The following is a 27155-nucleotide window of genomic DNA, read 5'->3' as shown; positions in this document are numbered from 1 at the left end:
GAGGTTGAGCCGTTGCTAGTGGATACGACCTGGTCACTACCGCCGCAGCAAGACCATCCCGCTTTGCGGCGGGCTTTGGTGAAAACCAGTAGTGACTTAGAACCGGTCCACTAGCACGGTCCACGCCAATCCCTCTCTGGCACAGAGGATCCACTACCTGCCAGCCGGCAACGTGACAAGATCTATATATATATATATATACAGAGGAGAGGAGATCTATATATATATATACAGAGGAGAGGAGATCTATATATATATATATACAGAGGAGAGGAGATCTATATATATACAGAGGAGAGGAGATCTATATATATATATATATATATATACAGAGGAGAGGAGATCTATATATATATATACAGAGGAGAGGAGATCTATATATATATATATACAGAGGAGAGGAGATCTATATATATATATATATATACAGAGGAGAGGAGATCTATATATATATACACACAGGGAATAAACATGTGTAGAGCAAAACCTGTGTTACTGCAATATATATATATATACAGAGGAGAGGAGATCTATATATATATATATATACAGAGGAGAGGAGATCTATATATATATACAGAGGAGAGGAGATCTATATATATATACAGAGGAGAGGAGATCTATATATATATACAGAGGAGAGGAGATCTATATATATATATACAGAGGAGAGGAGATCTATATATATATATACAGAGGAGAGGAGATCTATATATATATACAGAGGAGAGGAGATCTATATATATATACACAGAGGAGAGGAGATCTATATATATATACACAGAGGAGAGGAGATCTATATATATATATATATATATATATATATATATATACAGAGGAGAGGAGATCTATATATATATATACACACAAAGGGAATAAACCTGTGTTACTGTAATCCTTTCCTGTGAGAAATACTTCATTATATAGAAACATTTCAGGGGGGCCAACATTTACCGCCATGACTGTAATATATATATATTAAGTAGCTTCATGGCGTTGTCTACCAGAGACAAAATATAGCAGGGGCTAAAAGAGTGAGCACCCCAGGGTACCCTGTAAGTATTCATACCCTTTACTATGACATGTGACATAAGTATTCATACCCTTTACTATGACATGTGACATAAGTATTCATACCCTTTACTATGACATGTGACATAAGTATTCATACCCTTTACTATGACATGTGACATAAGTATTCATACCCTTTACTCTGACATGTAACATAAGTGTTAACACCCTTTACTAAGACATCTGTTCTTTTTCCCAAGCACAGATGTTCCCGGTGCTGTGGTCAGGCAGGGGTTAAGCGCCATGTAGTAATCTGGCCGGGGGATCTGAGGACTTCCTCAGCTATCAGCCTTGTAGTGGGGGCCAGGACGATTACTGTCACTCTCCTGACCGCGGCCTGAAAGATCGGCTCGGCTGTGAAAGCAGCGACTAAGCTCCCAGCTCCTCGTCACTCAGCAGGTCTGTGGAAGCGGCCCCAGAGGAAGCGCATGCTGAAGTGGCCCATTAACACCCACATCCTCCACTCACTGTGTACACTAACACACAAGGCATATCCGTAATGAACCGCAACATGGAGACATCATAGACCTCAGCTTCCAGACACTCGCAGCCAGGGGCGGGTGAGACCGCTACGTGATGTCCAAGCTGGATCGCCAAACAATGATTGGTATAGATTATAGATTTATATAAAGGATAATTTCAGGTCTAAACAAAGGTCATCTCAATTGTCTAATATGAGGTGAAGCATAAAGTCAGGTGTAAAACAAGATACAGGATAATCTCCAGGTGCGGTATAATCTCCAGTATATGAGGATGTACAGGTGTGGTATAATCTCCAGTATATGAGGATGTTCAGGTGCGGTATAATCTCAGGTGTATGAGGATGTACAGGTGCAGTATAATCTCAGGTGTATGGGGATATACAGGTGCGGTATAATCTCAGGTATATGAGGATATACAGGTGCGGTATAATCCCAGGTGTATGAGGATGTACAGGTGCAATATAATCTCATGAGGATGTACAGGTGCGGTATAATCTCCAGTATATGAGGATGTACAGGTGCAGTATAATCTCAGGTGTATGAGGATGTTCAGGTGCAATATAATCTCATGAGGATGTACAGGTGTGGTATAATCTCAGGTGTATGAGGATGTACAGGTGCAGTATAATCTCATGAGGATCTACAGGTGTGGTATAATCTCATGTGTAGGAGGATGTACAGGTGCAGTATAATCTCAGGTACATGAGGATGTACAGGTGCGGTATAATCCCAGGTACATGAGGATGTACAGGTGCGGTATAATCCCAGGTGTATGAGGATGTACAGGTGCGGTATAATCTCATGTGTATGAGGATATACAGGTGCAGTATAATCTCAGGTGTATGAGGATGTTCAGGTGCAATATAATCTCAGGTACATGAGGATGTACAGGTGCGGTATAATCTCATGTGTATGAGGATGTACAGGTGCAGTATAATCTCAGGTACATGAGGATGTACAGGTGTGGTATAATCCCAGGTGTATGAGGATGTACAGGTGCAGTATAATCTCAGGTGTATGAGGATGTTTAGGTGCAATATAATCTCTGGTGTATGAGAATATACAGGTGGGTTATAATCTCAGGTGTATGAGGATGTTCAGGTGCTGTATAATCTCCAGTATATGAGGTTGTACAGGTGCAGTATAATCTCAGGTGTATGAGAATATACAGGTGCAGTATAATCTCAGGTGTATGAGCATATACAGGTGCGGTATAATCTCAGGTGTATGAGAATATACAGGTGCGGTATAATCTCAGGTGTAATAGGATGTACAGGTGCTGTATAATCTCCAGTATATGAGGATGTACAGGTGCAGTATAATCTCAGGTGTATGAGGATATACAGGTGCAGTATAATCTCAGGTGTATGAGGATATACAGGTGCAGTATAATCTCAGGTGTATGAGGATATACAGGTGCAGTATAATCTCAGGTGTATGAGGATGTTCAGGTGTGGTATAATCTCAGGTGTATGAGGATGTTCAGGTGCAATATAATCTCAGGTAGATGAGGATGTACAGGTGCGGTATAATCTCATGTGTATGATGATGTACAGGTGCAGTATAATCTCAGGTACATGAGGATGTACAGGTGCGGTATAATCTCATGAGGATGTACAGGTGCAGTATAATCTCAGGTACATAAGGATGTTCAGGTGTGGTATAATCTCAGGTGTATGAGGATGTTCAGGTGCAATATAATCTCAGGTAGATGAGGATGTACAGGTGCGGTATAATCTCATGTGTATGAGGATGTACAGGTGCAGTATAATCTCAGGTACATGAGGATGTACAGGTGCGGTATAATCTCATGAGGATGTACAGGTGCAGTATAATCTCAGGTACATGAGGATGTACAGGTGCGGTATAATCTCATGTGTATGAGGATGTACAGGTGCAGTATAATCTCAGGTACATGAGGATGTACAGGTGCGGTATAATCCCAGGTGTATGAGGATGTACAGGTGTGGTATAATCTCAGGTGTATGAGGATGTACAGGTGCGGTATAATCTCAGGTGTAGGAGGATATACAGGTGCAGTATAATCGCAGGTGTATGAGGATGTACAGATGTGGTATAATCTCAGGTGTATGAGGATTTACAGGTGCTGTATAATCTCAGGTGTATGAGGATGTACAGGTGTGGTATAATCTCAGGTGTATGAGGATGTACAGGTGCGGTATAATCTCAGGTGTATGAGGATGTTCAGGTGCAATATAATCTCAGGTACATGAGGATGTACAGGTGCGGTATAATCCCAGGTGTATGAGGATGTACAGGTGCAGTATAATCTCAGGTGTATGAGGATGTTCAGGTGCAATATAATCTCTGGTGTATGAGAATATACAGGTGCGGTATAATCTCAGGTGTAATAGGATGTACAGGTGCGGTATAATCTCAGGTGTATGAGGATGTACAGGTGCAGTATAATCTCAGGTGTATGAGGATGTTCAGGTGCAACATAATCTCTGGTGTATGAGAATATACAGGTGCGTTATAATCTCAGGTGTAATAGGATGTACAGGTGCGGTATAATCTCAGGTGTATGAGGATGTACAGGTGAGGTATAATCTCAGGTGTAATAGGATGTACAGGTGTGGTATAATCTCAGGTGTATGAGGATGTACAGGTGCGGTATAATCTCAGGTGTATGTGGATATACAGGTGCAGTATAATCTCAGGTGTATGAGGATGTACAGGTGTGGTATAATCTCAGGTGTATGAGGATGTTCAGGTGCAGTATAATCTCAGGTGTAATAGGATGTACAGGTGTGGTGTAATCTCAGGTGTATGAGGATGTACAGGTGCAGTATAATCTCAGGTTTATGAGGATGTTCAGGTGCAGTATAATATCAGGTGTATGAGGATGTACAGGTGCAGTATAATCTCAGGTGTATGAGGATGTTCAGGTGCAGTATAATCTCAGGTACATGAGGATGTACAGGTGCAGTATAATCTCATGTGTATGAGGATGTACAGGTGCAGTATAATCTCAGGTACATGAGGATGTACAGGTGCGGTATAATCTCATGTGTATGAGGATGTTCAGGTTCAGTATAATCTCAGGTACATGAGGATGTACAGGTGCGGTATGGTCCCAGGTGTATGAGGATGTACAGGTGTGGTATAATCTCAGGTGTATGAGGATGTACAGGTGCGGTATAATCTCAGGTGTATGAGGATATACAGGTGCAGTATAATCTCAGGTGTATGAGGATGTACAGGTGTGGTATAATCTCAGGTGTATGAGGATGTACAGGTGCTGTATAATCTCAGGTGTATGAGGATGTACAGGTGTGGTATAATCTCAGGTGTATGAGGATGTACAGGTGCGGTATAATCTCAGGTGTATGAGGATGTTCAGGTGCAATATAATCTAAGGTACATGAGGATGTACAGGTGCGGTATAATCTCATGTGTATGAGAATGTACAGGTGCAGTATAATCTCAGGTACATAAGGATGTACAGGTGCGGTATAATCTCATGAGGATGTACAGGTGCAGTATAATCTCAGGTACATGAGGATGTACAGGTGCGGTATAATCTCATGTGTATGAGGATGTACAGGTGCAGTATAATCTCAGGTACATGAGGATGTACAGGTGCGGTATAATTCCAGGTGTATGAGGATGTACAGGTGCAGTATAATCGCAGGTGTATGAGGATGTACAGGTGTGGTATAATCTCAGGTGTATGAGGATGTACAGGTGCTGTATAATCTCAGGTGTATGAGGATGTACAGGTGTGGTATAATCTCAGGTGTATGAGGATGTACAGGTGCGGTATAATCTCAGGTGTATGAGGATGTTCAGGTGCAATATAATCTTAGGTACATGAGGATGTACAGGTGCCTTAGAATCTCATGTGTATGAGGATGTACAGGTGCAGTATAATCTCAGGTACATGAGGATGTACAGGTGCGGTATAATCCCAGGTGTATGAGGATGTACAGGTGCAGTATAATCTCAGGTGTATGAGGATGTTCAGGTGCAATATAATCTCTGGTGTATGAGAATATACAGGTGCGGTATAATCTCAGGTGTAATAGGATGTACAGGTGCGGTATAATCTCAGGTGTATGAGGATGTACAGGTGTGGTATAATCTCAGGTGTATGAGGATGTACATGTGCGGTATAATCTCAGGTTTATGAGGATGTACAGGTACGGTATAATCTCAGGGGTATGAGGATGTACAGGTGCAGTATAATCTCAGGTATGAGGATGTACATATGCGGTATAATCTCAGGTGTATGAGGATGTACAGGTGTGGTATAATCTCAGTTTTTGAGGATGTACAGGTGTGGTATAATCTCAGGTGTATGAGGATGTACAGGTGTGGTATAATCTCAGTTTTTGAGGATGTACAGGTGTGGTATAATCTCAGGTGTAATAGGATGTACAGGTGCTGTATAATCTCAGGTATTTGAGGATGTACAGGTGTGGTATAATCTCAGGTGTATGAGGATGTACAGGTGTGGTATAATCCCAGGTGTATGAGGATGTACAGGTGCTGTATAATCTCAGGTGTATGAGGATGTACAGGTGCTGTATAATCTCAGGTGTATGAGGATGTACAGGTGTGGTATAATCTCAGTTTTTGAGGATGTACAGGTGTGGTATAATCTCAGGTGTAATAGGATGTACAGGTGCTGTATAATCTCAGGTATTTGAGGATGTACAGGTGTGGTATAATCTCAGGTGTAATAGGATGTACAGGTGCTGTATAATCTCAGGTATTTGAGGATGTACAGGTGTGGTATAATCTCAGGTGTAATAGGATGTACAGGTGCTGTATAATCTCAGGTATTTGAGGATGTACAGGTGTGGTATAATCTCAGATGTACAGGTGCTGTATAATATTTTTATTTTGCAGACTTTTTAGCTATTGGTGTCACACTGAGAAGTTACCTGGCCCTTAGCCCTTAGGTATAGTGGTCCTCATGGCCCGCCTGCCCCTCCTCTGAACGTCACTCGCCTCTCCTCTGAACATCGCCCGCCTCTCCTCTGAACATCGCCCACCTCTCCTCTGAACGTCGCCCGCCTCTCCTCTGAACATCGCCCACCTCTCCTCTGAACATCGCCCACCTCTCCTCTGAACGTCGCCCGCCTCTCCTCTGAACGTCGCCCGCCTCTCCTCTGAACATCGCCTGCCCCTCCTCTGAACGTCACTCGCCTCTCCTCTGAACATCGCCCGCCTCTCCTCTGAACGTCGCCCGCCTCTCCTCTGAACGTCGCCCGCCTCTCCTCTGAACGTCGCCCGCCTCTCCTCTGAACGTCGCCCGCCTCTCCTCTGAACGTCGGCCGTCCCTCCTCTGAACGTCGCCCGTCCCTTCTCTGAACGTCGCCCGTCCCTCCTCTGAACGTCGCCCGTCCCTCCTCTGAACGTCGCCCGTCCCTCCTCTGAACGTCGCCCGTCCCTGCTCTGAACGTCGCCCGTCCCTCCTCTGAAGGTCTCCCGTCCCTCCTCTGAAGGTCTCCCGTCCCTCCTCTGAAGGTCTCCCGTCCCTCCTCTGAAGGTCGGCCGCCCCTCCTCTGAAGGTCGCCCGCCCCTCCTCTGAAGGTCGCCCGCCCCTCCTCTGAAGGTCGCCCGCCCCTCCTCTGAAGGTCGCCCGCCCCTCCTCTGAAGGTCGCCCGCCCCTCCTCTGAACGTCGCCCGTCCCTCCTCTGAACGTCGCCCGCCCCTCCTCTTAAGGTCGCCCGCCCCTGCTCTGAACGTCGCCCGCCCCTCCTCTGAACGTCGCCCGCCCCTCCTCTCAACGTCGCCCGCCCCTCCTCTCAACGTCGTCCGCCCCTCCTCTAAACGTCGTCCGCCCCTCCTCTCAACGTCGCCCGCAGTAGGATCTCGGTTCTGTATTGAATAAACATCTGCAGATGTAGCAGAGCTGAATTTGTCAATACGTTGTCTATGATAGTTGCCAGAGGACAAATTCAACTACTTGTGAACACCCGCGATCCCCAGTGCCAGGCGTCATGCCATGTCGGCCATGTAGGTGCCTACTGTGTGACTCTTCTTTGTATCTCGTCGATGACGCGGTGGTCACCACATGACAGAATCCTCTGTGTCCTCCCACATTGCCGACCAGATTTACCGTATACGGCTGTGGACCGGTCCCTCGCGGCACAGATGTCCAGCACCCCCCCCCCCCCCCCCCCCTCCACACCCCATCACAGCTGCTCACTTGGCCACTGCTCTTGTGTTTTTTTCCCAAAACTCCCTCAAAAAGTCAAAAACAAATGTGATTGCTCTTGGAAAGCGGTCAAGTGAAATAAAAAGGATGGCGCTGTGAGAATGTCTGCAGATCCCGGCCCGCCGCGCGCTCTCAGACAGAAATTGACACCACATGCCTGAAAGGGCCTAATTACTGCAAGGAAGGGAGAAGGGGCGGCGGGCCGAAGGGGCTGTCAGGGCGTCCGCATCACCTCATTTATTCTCCTGTTACAAATCACCTAAATACTGTGCTCCAGAGCGGAGGAGATAGCGGGGTCTTAGGAGGAGATTAGAGCCCTGTTTGTCGCTATCGCAACCCCCCACATTCCCACCGCCCCCCGCCACCACAAAAGTCATCAGCAGCTTCTTTTATGGGGTGGTTTGGGGTTATTTTATTATTTCGCAGTCAATACGGGGCTCCAGATGTTTGAGACTTGTAAGAAACTCGGTGGAAACAAGCCGTAAAAGTAAAAAAAACAAAAAAAAAACACCATAAAAAGTGAAATAGATGTAAACGCGCCGGTCTGCCAATGCCACACATCTGCTGCGTCCAGCTGTGCGTTCCCGCTCCTGTCATCGCCCTCAGGAAAGTCAATACCCTGATTTCACCCCAATTAGGCCGGGATGCCGGAGAACGGGCAGGAATGGTGCTCTGACTCTATGACTAATTGGCCTCTTTATGGGCCAGAATCGGTGGACTCTCCTAGACGCAGATGACCCCCTCCACCTTGGCCACCATCATGTTTCTATCCTAAAGGGGTACTCGGTCCCTAGACATTTTCTTTCCTATCTAAAGGATGGGGGATAAGATGTCTGATCACGGGGGACTCTATGCAATCTCTGGCGAGCACCACGGCACGTCACCTCCTTCATTCATGTCTATAGGTGGGGTTGTCATGTCGTGACGTGGCCACCTAAAGCCGCTGTTCTGGACATAATGGGTTCCAGTGGCCGGATCCCCCGCGATCAGACGTCTTATCCCCTATCGATAAGATGTATAGGGGTGGAGTACCCCTTTAAATCTCCAGTGTTAACCATGACCGACCAGAGACAATCCAACGTCATCTCCGAAATCCATGTTCCCCAATTGTTTGAAGGAAAAGTCGACCAACACAGTCCCTATGGCTGCCAGTCACTGATCTGAGATACATCCCACCAGTCTCCAGACGCCATCAACCTTCAGACATATGTGAATGTCAGGCGACCCAATGCCGCTTATCACAGGGGCAATCCTGGCCTGAGACCCACTCATATCCGTAGACATAAGACTCTTTGTGGATCCAATGTAAGTTGGAAGAATCACCAACAAAAGTCAGATGGTAAATGATCTCATATTACCATGAAACGCTGCCAGGGTCCAGGACTTGTATAAGGGCCCCAAAGTTCTTGCTCTCTGAGTTCTGATCTCTACAAGCAGTTCTTTCCACCTCATGGCTTGTTGTTTGCTCTGATATACATAATCAGCTTTGAGACCTTATATAGACAGGGCTGTTTATGATCTCTACAGGCAGTTCTTTCCCCCTCATGTCTTGGTGTTTGCTCTGATATAAATTGTCAGCTGTGAGATCTTATATAGACAGGGCTGTGTCTGAGCTTTACAGACAGTTCTTTCCTCCTCATGTCTTGGTGTTTGCTCTGATATACATTGTCAGCTGTGAGATCTTATATAGACAGGGCTGTGTCTGAGCTCTACAGGCAGTTCTTTTCTCCTCATTGTGTTTGCTCTGATATACATTGTCAGCTGTGAGATCTTATATAGACAGTGCTGTGTCTGAGCTCTACAGGCAGTTCTTTCCCCCCTTCATGTCTCAGTGTTTGCTCTTATATACATTGTCAGCTGTGAGATCTTATATAGACAGGGCTGTGTCTGAGCTCTACAGGCAGTTCTTTCTCCCTCATGGCTTGGTGTTTGCTCTGATATATAGACAGGGCTGTATCCGAGCTCTACAGGCAGTTCTTTCTTCCTCATGGCTTGGTGTTTGCTCTGATATACATTGTCAGCTGTGAGACCTTATAAAGACAGGGCTGTGTCTGAGCTCTACAGGCAGTTTTTTCCCTCTCATGGCTTGGTGTTTGCTCTTATATACATTGTCAGCTGTGAGATCTTATATAGACAGGGCTGTGTCTGAGCTCTACAGGCAGTTCTTTCCTTCTCATGGCTTGGTGTTTGCTCTGATATACATTGTCAGCTGTGAGATCCTATATAGACAGGGCTGTGTCTGAGCTCTACAGGCAGTTCTTTCCACCTCATGTCATGGTGTTTGCTCTGATATACATTGTCAGCTGTGAGATCTTATATAGACAGGGCTGTGTCTGAGCTCTACAGGCAGTTCTTTCTTCCTCATGGCTTGGTGTTTGCTCTGATATATAGACAGGGCTGTGTCTGAGCTCTACAGGCAGTTCTTTCCCCCCTTCATGTCTCGGTGTTTGCTCTGATATACATTGTCAGCTGTGAGATCTTATATAGACAGGGCTGTGTCTGAGCTCTACAGGCAGTTTTTTCCCTCTCATGGCTTGGTGTTTGCTCTTATATACATTGTCAGCTGTGAGATCTTATATAGACAGGGCTGTGTCTGAGCTCTACAGGCAGTTCTTTCTACCTCATGTCTCGGTCTTTGCTCTTATATACATTGTCAGCTGTGAGATCTTATATAGACAGGGCTGTGTCTGAGCTCTACAGGCAGTTCTTTCCTTCTCATGGCTTGGTGTTTGCTCTGATATACATTGTCAGCTGTGAGATCCTATATAGACAGGGCTGTGTCTGAGCTCTACAGGCAGTTCTTTCCCCCCTTCATGTCTCAGTGTTTGCTCTTATATACATTGTCAGCTGTGAGATCTTATATAGACAGGACTGTGTCTGAGCTCTACAGGCAGTTCTTTCTACCTCATGGCTTGGTGTTTGCTCTGATATATAGACAGGGCTGTATCCGAGCTCTACAGGCAGTTCTTTCTTCCTCATGGCTTGGTGTTTGCTCTGATATACATTGTCAGCTGTGAGACCTTATAAAGACAGGGCTGTGTCTGAGCTCTACAGGCAGTTTTTTCCCTCTCATGGCTTGGTGTTTGCTCTTATATACATTGTCAGCTGTGAGATCTTATATAGACAGGGCTGTGTCTGAGCTCTACAGGCAGTTCTTTCCTTCTCATGGCTTGGTGTTTGCTCTGATATACATTGTCAGCTGTGAGATCTTATATAGACAGGGCTGTGTCTGAGCTCTACAGGCAGTTCTTTCCTTCTCATGGCTTGGTGTTTGCTCTGATATACATTGTCAGCTGTGAGATCTTATATAGACAGGGCTGTGTCTGAGCTCTACAGGCAGTTCTTTCCTTCTCATGTCTTGGTGTTTGCTCTGATATACATTGTCAGCTGTGAGATCTTATATAGACAGGGCTGTGTCTGAGCTCTACAGGCAGTTCTTTCCTTCTCATGGCTTGGTGTTTGCTCTGATATACATTGTCAGCTGTGAGATCCTAAATAGACAGGGCTGTGTCTGAGCTCTACAGGCAGTTCTTTCTTCCTCATTGCTTGGTGTTTGCTCTAATATATAGACAGGGCTGTGTCCGAGCTCTACAGGCAGTTCTTTCTACCTCATGGCTTGGTGTTTGCTTTGATATACATTGTCAGCTGTGAGACCTTATAAAGACAGGGCTGTGTCTGAGCTCTACAGGCAGTTATTTCCCCCTCATGTCTCGGTGTTTGCTCTTATATACATTGTCAGCTGTGAGATCCTATATAGACAGGGCTGTGTCTGAGCTCTACAGACAGTTCTTTCCCACTCATGGCTTGGTGTTTTCTCTGATATACATTGTCAGCTGTGACATCTTATATAGACAGGGCTGTGTCTGAGCTCTACAGGCAGTTCTTTCCCCCTCATGTCTCGGTGTTTGCTCTTATATACATTGTCAGCTGTGAGATCTTATATAGACAGGGCTGTGTCTGAGCTCTACAGGCATTTCTTTCCGCTCATGGTTTGGTGTTTGCTCTGATATACATTGTCAGCTGTGAGATCTTATATAGATGGGGCTGTGTCTGAGCTCTACAGGCAGTTCTTTCTACCTCATGTCTCGGTCTTTGCTCTTATATACATTGTCAGCTGTGAGATCTTATATAGACAGGGCTGTGTCTGAGCTCTACAGGCATTTCTTTCCGCTCATGGTTTGGTGTTTGCTCTGATATATAGACAGGGCTGTGTCTGAGCTCTACAGGCATTTCTTTCCTTCTCATGGCTTGGTGTTTTCTCTGTTATACATTGTCAGCTGTAAGATCTTATATAGACAGGGCTGTGTCTGAGCTCTACAGGCAGTTCTTTCCCCCTCATGGTGTTTGCTCTGATATACATTGTTAGCTGTGAGATCTTATATAGACAGGGCTGTGTCTGAGCTCTACAGGCAGTTCTTTCCCCCTCATGGCTTGGTGTTTTCTCTGATATACATTGTCAGCTGTAAGATCTTATATAGACAGGGCTGTGTCTGAGCTCTACAGGCAGTTCTTTCCCCCTCATGGTGTTTGCTCTGATATACATTGTTAGCTGTGAGATCTTATATAGACAGGGCTGTGTCTGAGCTCTACAGGCAGTTCTTTCCGCTCATGGTTTGGTGTTTGCTCTGATATATAGACAGGACTGTGTCTTGTCCAATCAGCTTAATTTACCCCCGGTGACTCCAATCAGGATGGAGAAATGAGATGACCCCAAGATAAATGTCACATGTCAGAATAATGAATGCAGCTCTGGAGGTGACTGAATTATAGGACATGATGTAACAGCAGAATAGTGAGTGCAGCTTTGGAGGTGACTGAATTATAGGACATGATGTAACAGCAGAATAGTGAGTGCAGCTCTGGAGGTGACTGAATTATAGGACATGATGTAACAGCAGAATAGTGAGTGCAGCTTTGGAGGATAAGACATGATGTAACAGCAGAATAGTGAGTGCAGCTTTGGAGGATAAGACATGATGTAGCAGCAGAATAGTGAGTGCAGCTCTGGAGGAGAAGACATGATGTAACAGCAGAATAGTGAGTGCAGCTCTGGAGGATAAGACATGATGTAACAGCAGAATAGTGAGTGCAGCTCTGGAGGATAAGACATGATGTAGCAGCAGAATAGTGAGTGCAGCTCTGGAGGATAAGACATGATGTAAAAGCAGAATAGTGAGTGCAGCTCTGGAGGATAAGACATGATGTAACAGCAGAATAGTGAGTGCAGCTCTGGAGGATAAGACATGATGTAACAGCAGAATAGTGAGTGCAGCTCTGGAGGATAAGACATAATGTAACAGCAGAATAGTGAGTGCAGCTCTGGAGGATAAGACATGATGTAATAGCAGAATAGTGAGTGCAGCTCTGGAGGATAAGACATGATGTAACAGCAGAATAGTGAGTGCAGCTCTGGAGGATAAGACATGATGTAACAGCAGAATAGTGAGTGCAGCTCTGGAGGATGACATGATGTAACAGCAGAATAGTGAGTGCAGCTCTGGAGGATAATACATGATGTAACAGCAGAATAGTGAGTGCAGCTCTGGAGGATAAGACATGATGTAACTGCAGAATAGTGAGTGCAGCTCTGGAGGATAAGACATGATGTAACTGCAGAATAGTGAGTGCAGCTTTGGAGGATAAGACATGATGTAACAGCAGAATAGTGAGTGCAGCTCTGGAGGATAAGACATGATGTAATAGCAGAATAGTGAGTGCAGCTCTGGAGGATAAGACATGATGTATCAGCAGAATAGTGAGTGCAGCTCTGGAGGCAGCGTTTCTCTTCCTCACACCTCCCCACTGTATCTCTTAGATCTCTCTAGAATATCTCTCCCTCTCCCACAGGTGACAGAAGCGGCTAAGATGGTCCTGGACTCCGGGGAGACGCTGCCTCCACCGCTGATCGCGAAGCTGCTGAAGTTTCAGATCCTGAACATCAAACAGAAGGATCTGCAGAGGAGAGAGGAGAGCAAGGTGAGGGCCGTATAGAATCTATGTACTGTGTATATGACCGCTATGTACTGTGTATATGACCGCTATGTACTGTGTATATGACCGCTATGTACTGTGTATATGACCGCTATGTACTGTGTATATGACCGCTATGTACTGTGTATATGACCGCTATGTACTGTGTATATGGCACTATGTACTGTGTATACGGCACTATGTACTGTGTATACGGCACTATGTACTGTGTATACGGCACTATGTACTGTGTATATGACCGCTATGTACTGTGTATACGGCACTATGTACTGTGTATAGGGCACTATGTACTGTGTATAGGGCACTATGTACTGTGTATATGGCACTATGTACTGTGTATATGGCACTATGTACTGTGTATATGGCACTATGTACTGTGTATACGGCACTATGTACTGTGTATACGGCACTATGTACTGTGTATAGGGCACTATGTACTGTGTATACGGCACTATGTACTGTGTATACGGCACTATGTACTGTGTATACGGCACTATGTACTGTGTATACGGCACTATGTACTGTGTATACGGCACTATGTACTGTGTATAGGGCACTATGTACTGTGTATATGGCACTATGTACTGTGTATATGGCACTATGTACTGTGTATATGACCGCTATGTACTGTGTGTAGGGCACTATGTACTGTGTAGAGAGCACTATGTACTGTGTATACGGCGCTATGTACTGTGTATACGGCGCTATGTACTGTGTATACGGCACTATGTACTGTGTATACGGCGCTATGTACTATGTATACGGCACAATGTACTTTGTATAGGGCACTATGTACTGTGTATAGGGCACTATGTACTGTGTATATGGCACTATGTACTGTGTATATGGCACTATGTACTGTGTATAGGGCACTATGTACTGTGTATATGACACTATGTACTGTGTATAGGGCACTATGTACTGTGTATACGACGCTATGTACTATGTATATGGCACTATGTACTGTGTATATGACCGCTATGTACTGTGTATACGGCACTATGTACTGTGTATAGGGCACTATGTACTGTGTATACGGCACTATGTACTGTGTATATGGCACTATGTACTGTGTATAGGGCACTATGTACTGTGTAGAGAGCACTATGTACTGTGTATATGGCACTATGTACTATGTATACGGCACTATGTACTGTGTATAGGGCACTATGTACATTGTATACGGCACTATGTACTGTGTATAGGGCACTATGTACTGTGTATAGAGCACTATGTACTGTGTATATGGCACTATGTACTGTGTATACGGCACTATGTACTGTGTATATGGTACTATGTATACGGCACTATGTACTGTGTATAGAGCACTATGTACTGTGTATAGGGCACTATGTACTGTGTATACGGCACTATGTACTGTGTATACGGCACTATGTACTGTGTATATGGCACTATGTACTGTGTATAAGGCACTATGTACTGTGTATACGACACTATGTACTGTGTATAGGGCACTATGTACTGTGTATAGAGCACTATGTACTGTGTGTATGACCGCCATGTACTGTATATACGGCACTATGTACTGTGTATACGGCGCTATGTACCATGTATACGGCACTATGTACTGTGTATATGGCACTTTGTACTGTGTATAGGACACTATGTACTGTGTATAGGGCACTATGTATTGTGTATATGGCACTATGTACTGTGTATAGGGCACTATGTACTGTGTATAGAGCACTATGTACTGTGTAGAGAGCACTATGTACTGTGTATATGGCACTATGTACTGTGTATACGGCACTCTGTACTGTGTATACGGCGCTATGTACTATGTATACGGCACTATGTACTGTGTATAGAGCACTATGTACTGTGTATATGGCACTATGTACTGTGTATAAGGCACTATGTACTGTGTATATGGCACTATGTACTGTGTATAAGGCACTATGTACTGTGTATATGGCACTATGTACTGTGTATAGAGCACTATGTACTGTGTATAGGGCACTATGTACTATGTATACGGCGCTATGTACTATGTATACTGCACTATGTACTGTGTATACGGCGCTATGTACTATGTATACGGCACTATGTACTGTGTATAGAGCACTATGTACTGTGTATATGACCGCCATGTACTGTATATACGGCACTATGTACTGTGTATACGGCGCTATGTACTATGTATACGGCACTATGTACTGTGTATACGGCACTATGTACTGTGTATAGGGCACTATGTACTGTGTATAGGGCACTATGTACTGTGTATATGGCACTATGTACTGTGTATATGGCACTACCGGTATGTACTGTGTATACGGCACTATGTACTGTGTATATGGCACTATGTACTGTGTATAGGGCACCATGTACTGTGTATATGGCACTATGTACTGTGTATAGGGCACTATGTACTGTGTATATGGCACTATGTACTGTGTATATGGCACTATGTACTGTGTATATGACACTATGTACTGTGTATATGTTACGCCGAGCGCTCCGGGTCCCCGCTCCTCCCCGGAGTGCTCGCAGCGTTTACCTGCTCGCAGCGCCCCGGTCGGACCCGCTGACCGGGAGCGCTGCGATAGTGTCCCTAGCAGGGATGCGATCCGCGATGCGGGACGCGCCCGCTCGCGGTTCGCATCCCAGCCTGCTTACCAGACCCGTTCCCCGTCTGTACAGTCCCGGCGCGCGCGGCCCCGCTCCCTAGGGTGTGCGCGCGCCGGCTCTCTGCGATTTAAAGGGCCAGTTCGCCGCTGACTGGCGCTCTGGCCCAAATTAGTGAAATCACCTGTGCACTACTCTATATCACCTCACTTCCCCTTCCCTGTATTGCCGGATCTTGTTGCCATTGTGCCAGTGAAAGCGTTTCCTTGTATGTCCCAAGCCTGTGTTCCAGACCTCCTGCCGTTGCCCCTGACTACGATCCTTGCTGCCTGCCCTGACCTTCTGCTACGTCCGACCTTGCTCTTTCCTAATCCCTTGTACCGCGCCTATCTCAGCCGTCAGTTGGGGTTGAGTCGCTATCGGGTGGAACGACCCGGGGGTTACCTGCCGCAGCAAGTCCATCCCGTGAATACCAGTAACCCATTAGACTCTGTTCCCCTGGTACGGCCCATGTCATCACCCCACTGACACAGAGGATCCACCACCAGTATCCTCACAGTACCCGGATCCTGACAGTAGATCCGGCCATGGATCCCGCTGAGGTCCCGCTGCCAGTTGTCGCTGACCTTACCACGGTGGTCGCCCAGCAGTCGCAACAGATAGCGCAACAAGGCCATCAGCTGTCTCAACTGACTGTTATGCTACAACAGCTTTTACCACAGCTACAGCAACCATCTCCTCCGCCAGCTCCTGCACCTCCTCCGCAGCGAGTGGCCGCTTCCAGACTCCGCTTGTCCCTGCCGGACAAATTTGATGGGGACTCTAAACTATGCCGCGGTTTTCTCTCGCAATGTTCCCTGCACTTGGAGATGATGTCGGACTAATTTCCCACACAACGGTCTAAGGTGGCTTTCGTGGTTAGTCTCCTGTCTGGGAAGGCCTTGTCATGGGCCACACCTCTCTGGGACCGCAATGATTCTGTCACTGCCACTGTACAGTCCTTCTTCGCTGAGGTTCGTAGTGTCTTCGAGGAACCAGCCCGAGCCTCTTCTGCGGAAACTGCCCTGCTGAACCTGGTCCAAGGAAATTCTTCTGTAGGCGAATACACCATCCAATTTCGTACCCTCGCCTCTGAATAATCTTGGAACAACGAGGCCCTCTGCGCAACCTTTAAAAAAGGCCTATCCAGTAACATCAAGGCTGTACTGGCCGCACGAGAAATTCCTGCCAACCTGCATGAACTCATCCATTTGGCCACCCGCATTGACATGCGTTTTTCCGAAAGATGCCAGGAGCTCCATCAGGATATGGACTTTGTTTGCACGAGGCGATTTCTCTCCCCGGCTCCTCTCTTCTCTGGTCCTCTGCAATCTTTTCCTGTGCCTTCTGCCGTGGAGGCTATGCAAGTAGACCGGTCCCGCCTGACCCTACAAGAGAGGACACGCCGCCGCAATGAGAACCTATGCCTGTACTGTGCCAGTACTGAACACTTCCTGAAGGATTGTCCTATCCGTCCTCCACGTCAGGAAAGACGCACTCCGACTCCGCACAAAGGTGAGACAGCTCTAGGTATGAACTCTGCTTCTCCACGTCTTACTGTGCCTGTGCGGATTTCTTCTTCTAACTCCTCCTTCTCAGCTGTGGCCTTCTTCGATTCTGGATCTGCAGGAAATTTTATTTTGGCCTCTTTCGTTAACAGGTTCAACATCCCAGTGACCAGTCTCGCCAGACCTCTCTACATCGCTTCTGTTAATGGTGAAAAATTGGACTGTACTGTGCGTTACCGCACAGAACCCCTGTTAATGTGCATTGGACCTCATCACGAGAAAATTAAATTTCTGGTCCTCTCTAACTGCACTTCTGAAATTCTTCTCGGACTGCCTTGGCTCCAACGCCATTCCCCTACCCTTGACTGGACCACCGGGGAAATCAAGAACTGGGGTCCTTCTTGCCACAAAAAATGCCTCACGTCTGCTCCCAGTCCCGTCAGTCAAACCTCAGTGACTCCTCCCATACCAGGTCTCCCCAAGGCCTATCAGGACTATGCCGATGTTTTTTGCAAAAAACAAGCAGAGACTTTGCCTCCTCACAGGCCTTATGACTGCCCTATTGATCTCCTTCCTGGTACTACTCCACCCCGGGGCAGAATCTACCCGCTTTCTGCTCCTTAAACTCAAGCCATGTCAGACTACATCCAAGAAAATTTAAAGAGGGGATTCATCCACAAGTCTTCATCCCCTGCCGGAGCAGGGTTCTTCTTTGTCTCCAAAAAAGACGGTTCCTTACGCCCGTGCATCGATTACCGCGGTTTAAATAAGATCACTATAAAAAACCGCTATGCCCTGCCTCTTATCTCGGAACTCTTTGACCGCCTACGTGGCGCTAACATCTTCACCAAATTGGATTTAAGAGGCGCATATAATCTCATCCGCATCAGGAAAGGGGATGATTGGAAGACCGCATTTAATACCAGAGACGGACATTTTGAATATCTGGTTATGCCCTTTGGGCTCTGCAACGCCCCTGCCGTCTTCCAGGACTTCGTGAATGAAATTTTTCGTGATCTGTTATATACCTGTGTTGTGGTTTACCTGGACGACATTTTGATTTTTTCTTCTAGTCTCGAAGAACACCGCTGTCATGTCCGCCAGGTGCTCCAGAGACTCCGTGACAATCAGTTATATGCCAAGATGGAGAAATGTCTCTTTGAATGCCAATCTCTCCCCTTTCTAGGTTATTTAGTCTCTGGCCAGGAACTTCAAATGGACCCAGACAAACTGTCAGCCGTGTTAGATTGGCCACGCCCCTCCGGACTCCGAGCTATCCAACGCTTCTTGGGGTTTGCCAATTACTACCGACAGTTTATGCTGCATTTTTTGCAATTGTGGCCCTAACCAAGAAAAACGCCAACCCTAAGTCCTGGTCTCCCCAAGCGGACGAGGCATTCAATCGTCTCAAAACTGCCTTTTCTTCTGCTCCTGTACTCTCCAGACCTGATCCATCTAAACCCTTCTTGCTGGAGGTAGACACCTCCTCGGTGGGAGCCGGAGCTGTACTCCTACAAAAAAACTTTTCTGGACATAACATTACTTGTGGTTTCTTTTCTAAGACCTTCTCTCCGGCGGAGAAAAATTACTCCATTGGTGATCGAGAACTGCTGGCCATTAAACTAGCCCTCGAAGAATGGAGGCACCTGCTGGAGGGTTCCAAATACCCAATTATCATCTACACGGATCACAAGAATCTCTCGTATCTTCAGTCTGCCCAACAGTTGAACCCACGCCAGGCTAGGTGGTCGTTGTTTTTTGCCCGTTTTAACTTTGAGATTAATTTTCGCCCTGCTGACAAAAACATCAGGGCTGACGCCCTCTCTCGTTCCTCTGATGCTTCCGAAACGGAAGCCCCCCTGCAACACATTGTTCCTCCTGAGTGTCTGATCTCCTCTTCTCCAGCTTCTATCAGACAAACACCTCCTGGAAAGACTTTCGTCCCCCCATGCCAGCTCCTCAAAATCCTCAGGTGGGGACATTCCTCGCACCTCGCCGGCCATGCTGGCGTCAAGAAGTCCATCCAACTCATCTCACGATTTTATTGGTGGCCTACCCTGGAAGCAGATGTTGCTGATTTCGTTCGGGCTTGTACAGTCTGTGCCCGGGACAAGACTCCTCGCCAGAAGCCTGCCGGTCTCCTTCATCCTCTGCCTGTCCCTGAGCTGCCATGGTCTCAGATTGCCATGGATTTTATAACGGACCTGCCTTTATCCCATGGCAACACAGTCATTTGGGTGGTCGTTGATCGTTTCTCCAAGATGGCACATTTTATTCCACTTCCAGGCCTTCCTTCTGTGCCACAGTTGGCGAAACAATTTTTTGTGCACATTTTTCGCCTTCACGGGCTTCCCACGCATATCGTCTCGGATAGAGGCGTTCAATTTGTGTCGAAATTCTGGAGAGCTCTCTGTAATCAACTAAAAATCAAATTAAATTTCTCGTCTTCCTATCATCCCCAATCCAATGGGCAAGTAGAGAGAGTTAACCAGGTCCTTGGTGACTATTTGCGACATTTTGTTTCCTTCCTTCCATTTTGATTGGGCCGATCTTCTACCCTGGGCTGAATTCTCGTACAATTTCAAAGACTCTGAATCCTCCGCCAAATCCCCGTTCTTTGTGGTGTACGGCCGTCACCCTCTTCCCCCCCCCCTCCCCACTCCCACTTCTTCTGGTTTGCCTGCTGTTGATGAAGTTACCCGGGACTTCTCCACCATCTGGAAGGAGACTCAAAAATCCCTCATACAGGCCTCATCCCGGATGAAGAAGCATGCCGACAAAAAGAGAAGAACTCCTCCTGTCTTTGCTCCTGGAGACAAAGTGTGGCTCTCCGCCAAGTATATCCGCTTCCGTGTCCCCAGTTATAAACTGGGACCACGTTATCTTGGACCCTTTAAAATCAAATGCCAAATCAATCCTGTCTCCTACAAACTCCTTCTTCCCCCTTCTCTCCGTATTCCTAACGCTTTTCATGTTTCTCTCCTTAAACCGCTTATCCTTAACCGCTTCTCTCCCAAGGTTGTCGCTCCAGCTCCTGTCTCTGGCTCCTCCGATGTCTTCTCGGTTAAAGAAATTCTCACATCTAAGACGGTCAGAGGTAAAAAAAAAAAAATTCTTGTAGATTGTGAGAATTGCGGCCCTGAGTAGAGGTCGTGGGAACCCGCGGATAACATCCTCGACAAGGACCTCATTAACAAATTTTCGGGTTCCAAAAAGAGGGGGAGACCCAAGGGGGGGGGGGGTACTGTTAAGCCGAGCACTCCGGGTCCCCGCTCCTCCCCGGAGTGCTCGCAGCGTTTACCTGCTCGCAGCGCCCTGGTCGGACCCGCTGACCGGGAGCGCTGTGATAGTGTCCCTAGCAGGGATGCGATCCGCGATGCGGGACGCGCCCGCTCGCGGTTCGCATCCCAGCCTGCTTACCAGACCCGTTCCCCGTCTGTACAGTCCCGGCGCGCGCGCGCCAGCTCTCTGCGATTTAAAGGGCCAGTGCGCCGCTGATTCTCGCCTGGCCCAAATTAGTGAAATCACCTGTGCACTGTCTATATCACCTCACTTCCCCTTCCCTGTATTGCCGGATCTTGTTGCCATTGTGCCAGTGAAAGCGTTTCCTTGTATGTCCCAAGCCTGTGTTCCAGACCTCCTGCCGTTGCCCCTGACTACGATCCTTGCTGCCTGCCCTGACCTTCTGCCACGTCCGACCTTGCTCTTTCCTAATCCCTTGTACCGCGCCTGTCTCAGCCGTCAGTTGGGGTTGAGTCGCTATCGGGTGGAACGACCTGGGCGTTACCTGCCGCAGCAAGTCCATCCCGCTTTGGGGCGGGCTCTGGTGAATACCAGTAACCCCTTAGACTCCGTTCCCCTGATACGGCCCACGTCATCACCCCACTGACACAGAGGATCCACCACCAGTATCCTCACAGTATCCGGATCCTGACAGTATATGGCACTATGTACTGTGTATACGGCACTATGTACTGTGTATACGGCACTATGTACTGTGTATACGGCACTATGTACTGTGTATATGGCACTATGTACTGTGTATATGGCACTATGTACTGTGTATACGGCACTATGTACTGTGTATACGGCGCTATGTACTGTGTATACGGCACTATGTACTGTGTATATGGCACTATGTACTGTGTATATGGCACTATGTACTGTGTATACGGCACTATGTACTGTGTATATGGCACTATGTACTGTGTATACGGCACTATGTACTGTGTATACGGCGCTATGTACTGTGTATACGGCACTATGTACTGTGTATATGGCACTATGTACTGTGTATATGGCACTATGTACTGTGTATATGGCACTATGTACTGTGTATATGGCACTATGTACTGTGTATATGGCACTATGTACTGTGTATGGCTGTCATACTTTATCTACATTTAGTAATTCAGTAGCTGTCGGCAGCTCCTGCTTATTGTATGAGAAGGGGAATGGGCTGGACCACACGGTGGAGGAGGCCTGGAGAATGTAGAGCGTCCTGTACAGAGGATTATAGGAGACAACAGACAATAACCAGCCGCAACGTACAGGAATTATTACTGACAGACCTCAACGTGTCCGGGAGCAACTGAACATATAGGAATGGAGATAGATATGAGATAGATAGATAGATATGAGATAGATAGATATGAGATAGATAGATATGAGATAGATAGATAAATATGATATATATAGATATGAGATAGATAGATATGAGATAGATAGATAGATGTAAGATATATAGATATGAGATAGATAGATATGAGATATATAGATATGAGATAGATAGATAGATAGATATGAGATATATAGATATGAGATATATAGATGTGAGATAGATAGATAGATATGAGATAGATAGATAAATATGATATATATAGATATGAGATAGATAGATATGAGATAGATATGAGAGATAGATAGATATGAGATAGATATGAGATAGAGAGATAGATATATATGATATAGATAGATATGAGATAGATAGATAGATATGAGATAGATAGAAAGATAGTGACATTTTTCTCTCTTAGCTTCCAGAAGACAAACTGAAACAGAAAGCAGCTAAGAACACAAAGGCTAAACCCTGTAGTGGAAAAGGTTCTGCAAAAGCCAAAGGGAAAAAAGTTTCAGAAGCTCCGCCTCCTATAAAGAAAGACACCGCTCTTATACGCAGAGGAGAAGAAGAGGACACCAACATTTATATTGGTAACTAAGAAGTAACACTATGGGTTGTACATCTTTTTTTAAATAATATTGCTCCTATGTACAAGAATATATCTACTATAATGCTGCTCCTATATACAAGAATATATCTACTATAATACTGCCTCCTATATACAAGAATATATCTACTATAATACTGCTCCTATATACAAGAATATAACTACTATAATACTGCTCCTATATACAAGAATATATCTACTATAATACTGTCTCCTATATACAAGAATATAACTACTATAATACTGCTCCTTTATACAAGAATATAACTACTATAATACTGCCCCTATATACAAGAATATAACTACTATAATACTGCCTCCTATATACAAGAATATAACTACTAAAATACTGCTCCTATATACAAGAATATCACTACTATAATACTGCTCCTATATACAAGAATATAACTACTATAATACTGCTCCTGTATACAAGAATATAACTACTATAATACTGCTCCTATATACAAGAATATAACTACTATAATACTGCTCCAATATACAAGAATATAACTACTATAATACTGCTCCTATATACAAGAATATAACTACTATAATACTGCTCCTATATACAAGAATATAACTATTATAATACTGCTCCTATATACAAGAATATAACTACTATAATAATTCTCCTATATACAAGAATATAACTACTATAATACTGCTCCTATATACAAGAATATAACTACTATAATAATTCTCCTATATACAAGAATATAACTACTATAATACTGCTCCTATATACAAGAATATAACTACTATAATACTGCTCCTATATGCAAGAATATAACTATTATAATACTGCTCCTATATACAAGAATATAACTACTATAATACTGCTCCTATATACAAGAATATAACTACTATAATACTGCTCCTATATACAAGAATATAACTACTATAATACGGCCTCCTGCATAAAAGAATATAACTACTATAATACTGCTCCTATATACAAAAATATAACTACTATAATACTGCCCCTATATACAAGAATATAACTACTATAATACTGCTCCTATATACAAGAATGTAACTACTATAATACTGCACCTATATATATACAAAAGAATATAACTACTATAATACTGCCCCCTATATATAAGAATATAACTACTATAATACTGCTCCTATATACAAGAATATAACTACTATAATACTGCCTCCTATATACAAGAATATAACTACTATAATACTGCTCCTATATATACAAGAATATAACTACTATAATACTGCCCCCCTATATATAAGAATATAACTACTATAATACTGCTCCTATATACAAGAATATAACTACTATAATACTGCCTCCTATATACAAGAATATAACTACTATAATACTGCTCCTATATACAAGAATATAACTACTATAATACTGCTCCTATATACAAGAATATAACTACTATAATACTGTCTCCTATATACAAGAATATAACTACTATAATACTGCTCCTATATACAAGAATATAACTACTATAATACTGTCTCCTATATACAAGAATATATCTACTATAATACTGCTCCTATATACAAGAATATAACTACTATAATACTGCTCCTATATACAAGAATATAACTACTGTAATACTGCCTCCTATATACAAGAATATAACTACTATAATACTGCTCCTATATACAAGAATATAACTACTATAATACTGCCTCCTATATACAAGAATATAACTACTATAATACTGCTCCTATATACAAGAATATAACTACTATAATACTGCCCCTATATACAAGAATATAACTACTATAATACTGTCCCCTATATACAAGAATATAATTACTAAAATACTGCCTCCTATATACAAGAATATAACTACTATAATACTGCCTCCTATATACAAGAATATAACTACTATAATACTGCTCCTATATACAAGAATATAACTACTATAATACTGCCTCCTATATACAAGAATATAACTACTATAATACTGCCTCCTATATACAAGAATATAACTACTACAATACTGCTCCTATATACAAGAATATAACTACTATAATACTGCTGCTATATACAAGAATATAACTACTATAATACTGCTCCTATATACAAGAATATAACTACTATAATACTGCCCCCTATATACAAGAATATAACTACTATAATACTGCTCCTATATACAAGAATATAACTACTATAATACTGCCCCCTATATACAAGAATATAACTAATATAATACTCCTATATACAAGAATATAACTACTATAATACTGCCCCCTATATACAAGAATATAACTACTATAATACTGCCCCCTATATACAAGAATATATCTACTATAATACTGCTCCTATATACAAGAATATAACAACTATAATACTCCTCCTATATACAAGAATATAACTACTATAATACTGCTCCTATATACAAGAATATAACTACTATAATACTGCTCCTATATACAAGAATATAACTACTATAATACTCCATCTATATACAAGAATATAACTACTATAATACTGCTCCTATATACAAGAATATAACTACTATAATACTGCCTCCTATATACAAGAATATAACTACTATAATACTGCTCCTATATACAAGAATATAACTACTATAATACTGCCTCCTATATACAAGAATATAACTACCATAATACTGCTCCTATATATAAGAATATAACTACTATAATACTGCTTCTATATACAAGAATATAACTACTATAATACTGCTCCTATATACAAGAATATAACTACTATAATACTGTCCCCTATATACAAGAATATAACTACTATAATACTGCTCCTATATACAAGAATATAACTACTAAAATACTGCTCCTATATACAAGAATATAACTACTATAATACTGTCTCTTATATACAAGAATATAACTACTATAATACTGCTCCTATATACAAGAATATAACTACTATAATACTGCTCCTATATACAAGAATATAACTACTATAATACTGTCCCCTATATACAAGAATATGACTACTATAATACTGTCCCCTATATACAAGAATATAACTACTATAATACTGCCTCCTATATACAAGAATATAACTACTATAATACTGTTCCTATATACAAGAATATAACTACTATAATACTGCATCCTATATACAAGAATATAACTACTATAATACTGCTCCTATATACAAGAATATAACTACTATAATACTGCTCCTATATACAAGAATATAACTACTATAATACTGCTCCTATATACAAGAATATAACTACTATAATACTACTCCTATATACAAGAATATATTTACTATAATACTGCTCCTATATACAAGAATATAACTACTATAATACCGCTCCTATATACAAGAATATAACTACTATAATACTACTCCTATATACAAGAATATATTTACTATAATACTGCTCCTATATACAAGAATATAACTACTATAATACCGCTCCTATATACAAGAATATAACTACTATAATACTGCTCCAATATACAAGAATATAACTACTATAATACTGCTCCTATATACAAGAATATATCTACTATAATACTGCTCCTATATACAAGAATATAACTACTATAATACTGCTACTATATACAAGAATATAACTACTATAATGTGGAGGGGAGATAGAGAGATAGGACCGCACCGCGGTCACCCACAATATCCGGGAGTGTGTACACTGTGACAGGGGAAGTCGGAGGTATGGAGCGGGGTGGTGCAAAAAAGCAGGAGAGAACAATGTCCAAAATAGCAAAGTGAGAAAAAAAGGTTGCTTCTGCACTCACCCTTCTAGCGCTGTGTCACTGTATTAGTCCATGTACGTCCGGCCGCTGTACGGGAGATGATACGGAGAGATCGCTACAGCCGGAGCTGAGCGGTGACAGCTACGAGCTCGTTTCGCGGTTAAAACCGCTTCTTCGGGCCTCACCTCGTGTCTGTCTAAGCGCATCCTTTATCTGGGCGCTCCTATGACGTCATCCTCGGTAGGAGGAGACTAGTGTTACCTGTTCAGGTACGTGATTGACATTCACAAAAAATGTTATCAAAGTGGATAAAAACGAAGAAGTTGCAATAAGAATATAAAATGTGTAAGGGGGGAGTGAGATA

At 43.7% G+C, this 27155-nt stretch overlaps 1 protein-coding gene across 6 annotated transcripts in view; it reads left to right on the top strand.

Moving 5' to 3' along the window:
• SPAG17 (sperm associated antigen 17) overlaps positions 1-27155 on the top strand; it is a 251166-nt gene that overhangs the window by 134219 nt on the left and 89792 nt on the right. For all 6 annotated transcript variants that reach the window (XM_056559983.1, XM_056559982.1, XM_056559981.1 and 3 more), the window contains exons 4-5: positions 13591-13719; positions 22907-23081. In XM_056559983.1, the coding sequence (XP_056415958.1) occupies positions 13591-13719; positions 22907-23081 (304 nt within the window). The remainder of the gene's footprint in view (positions 1-13590; positions 13720-22906; positions 23082-27155) is intronic.

This window comes from Hyla sarda, chromosome 2, assembly GCF_029499605.1.
Source record: "Hyla sarda isolate aHylSar1 chromosome 2, aHylSar1.hap1, whole genome shotgun sequence".
NCBI classification, from domain to species: domain Eukaryota; kingdom Metazoa; phylum Chordata; class Amphibia; order Anura; family Hylidae; genus Hyla; species Hyla sarda.
Note: the sequence above shows the minus strand (reverse complement) of the source record. Positions and strands in the feature narration are given on the sequence as shown.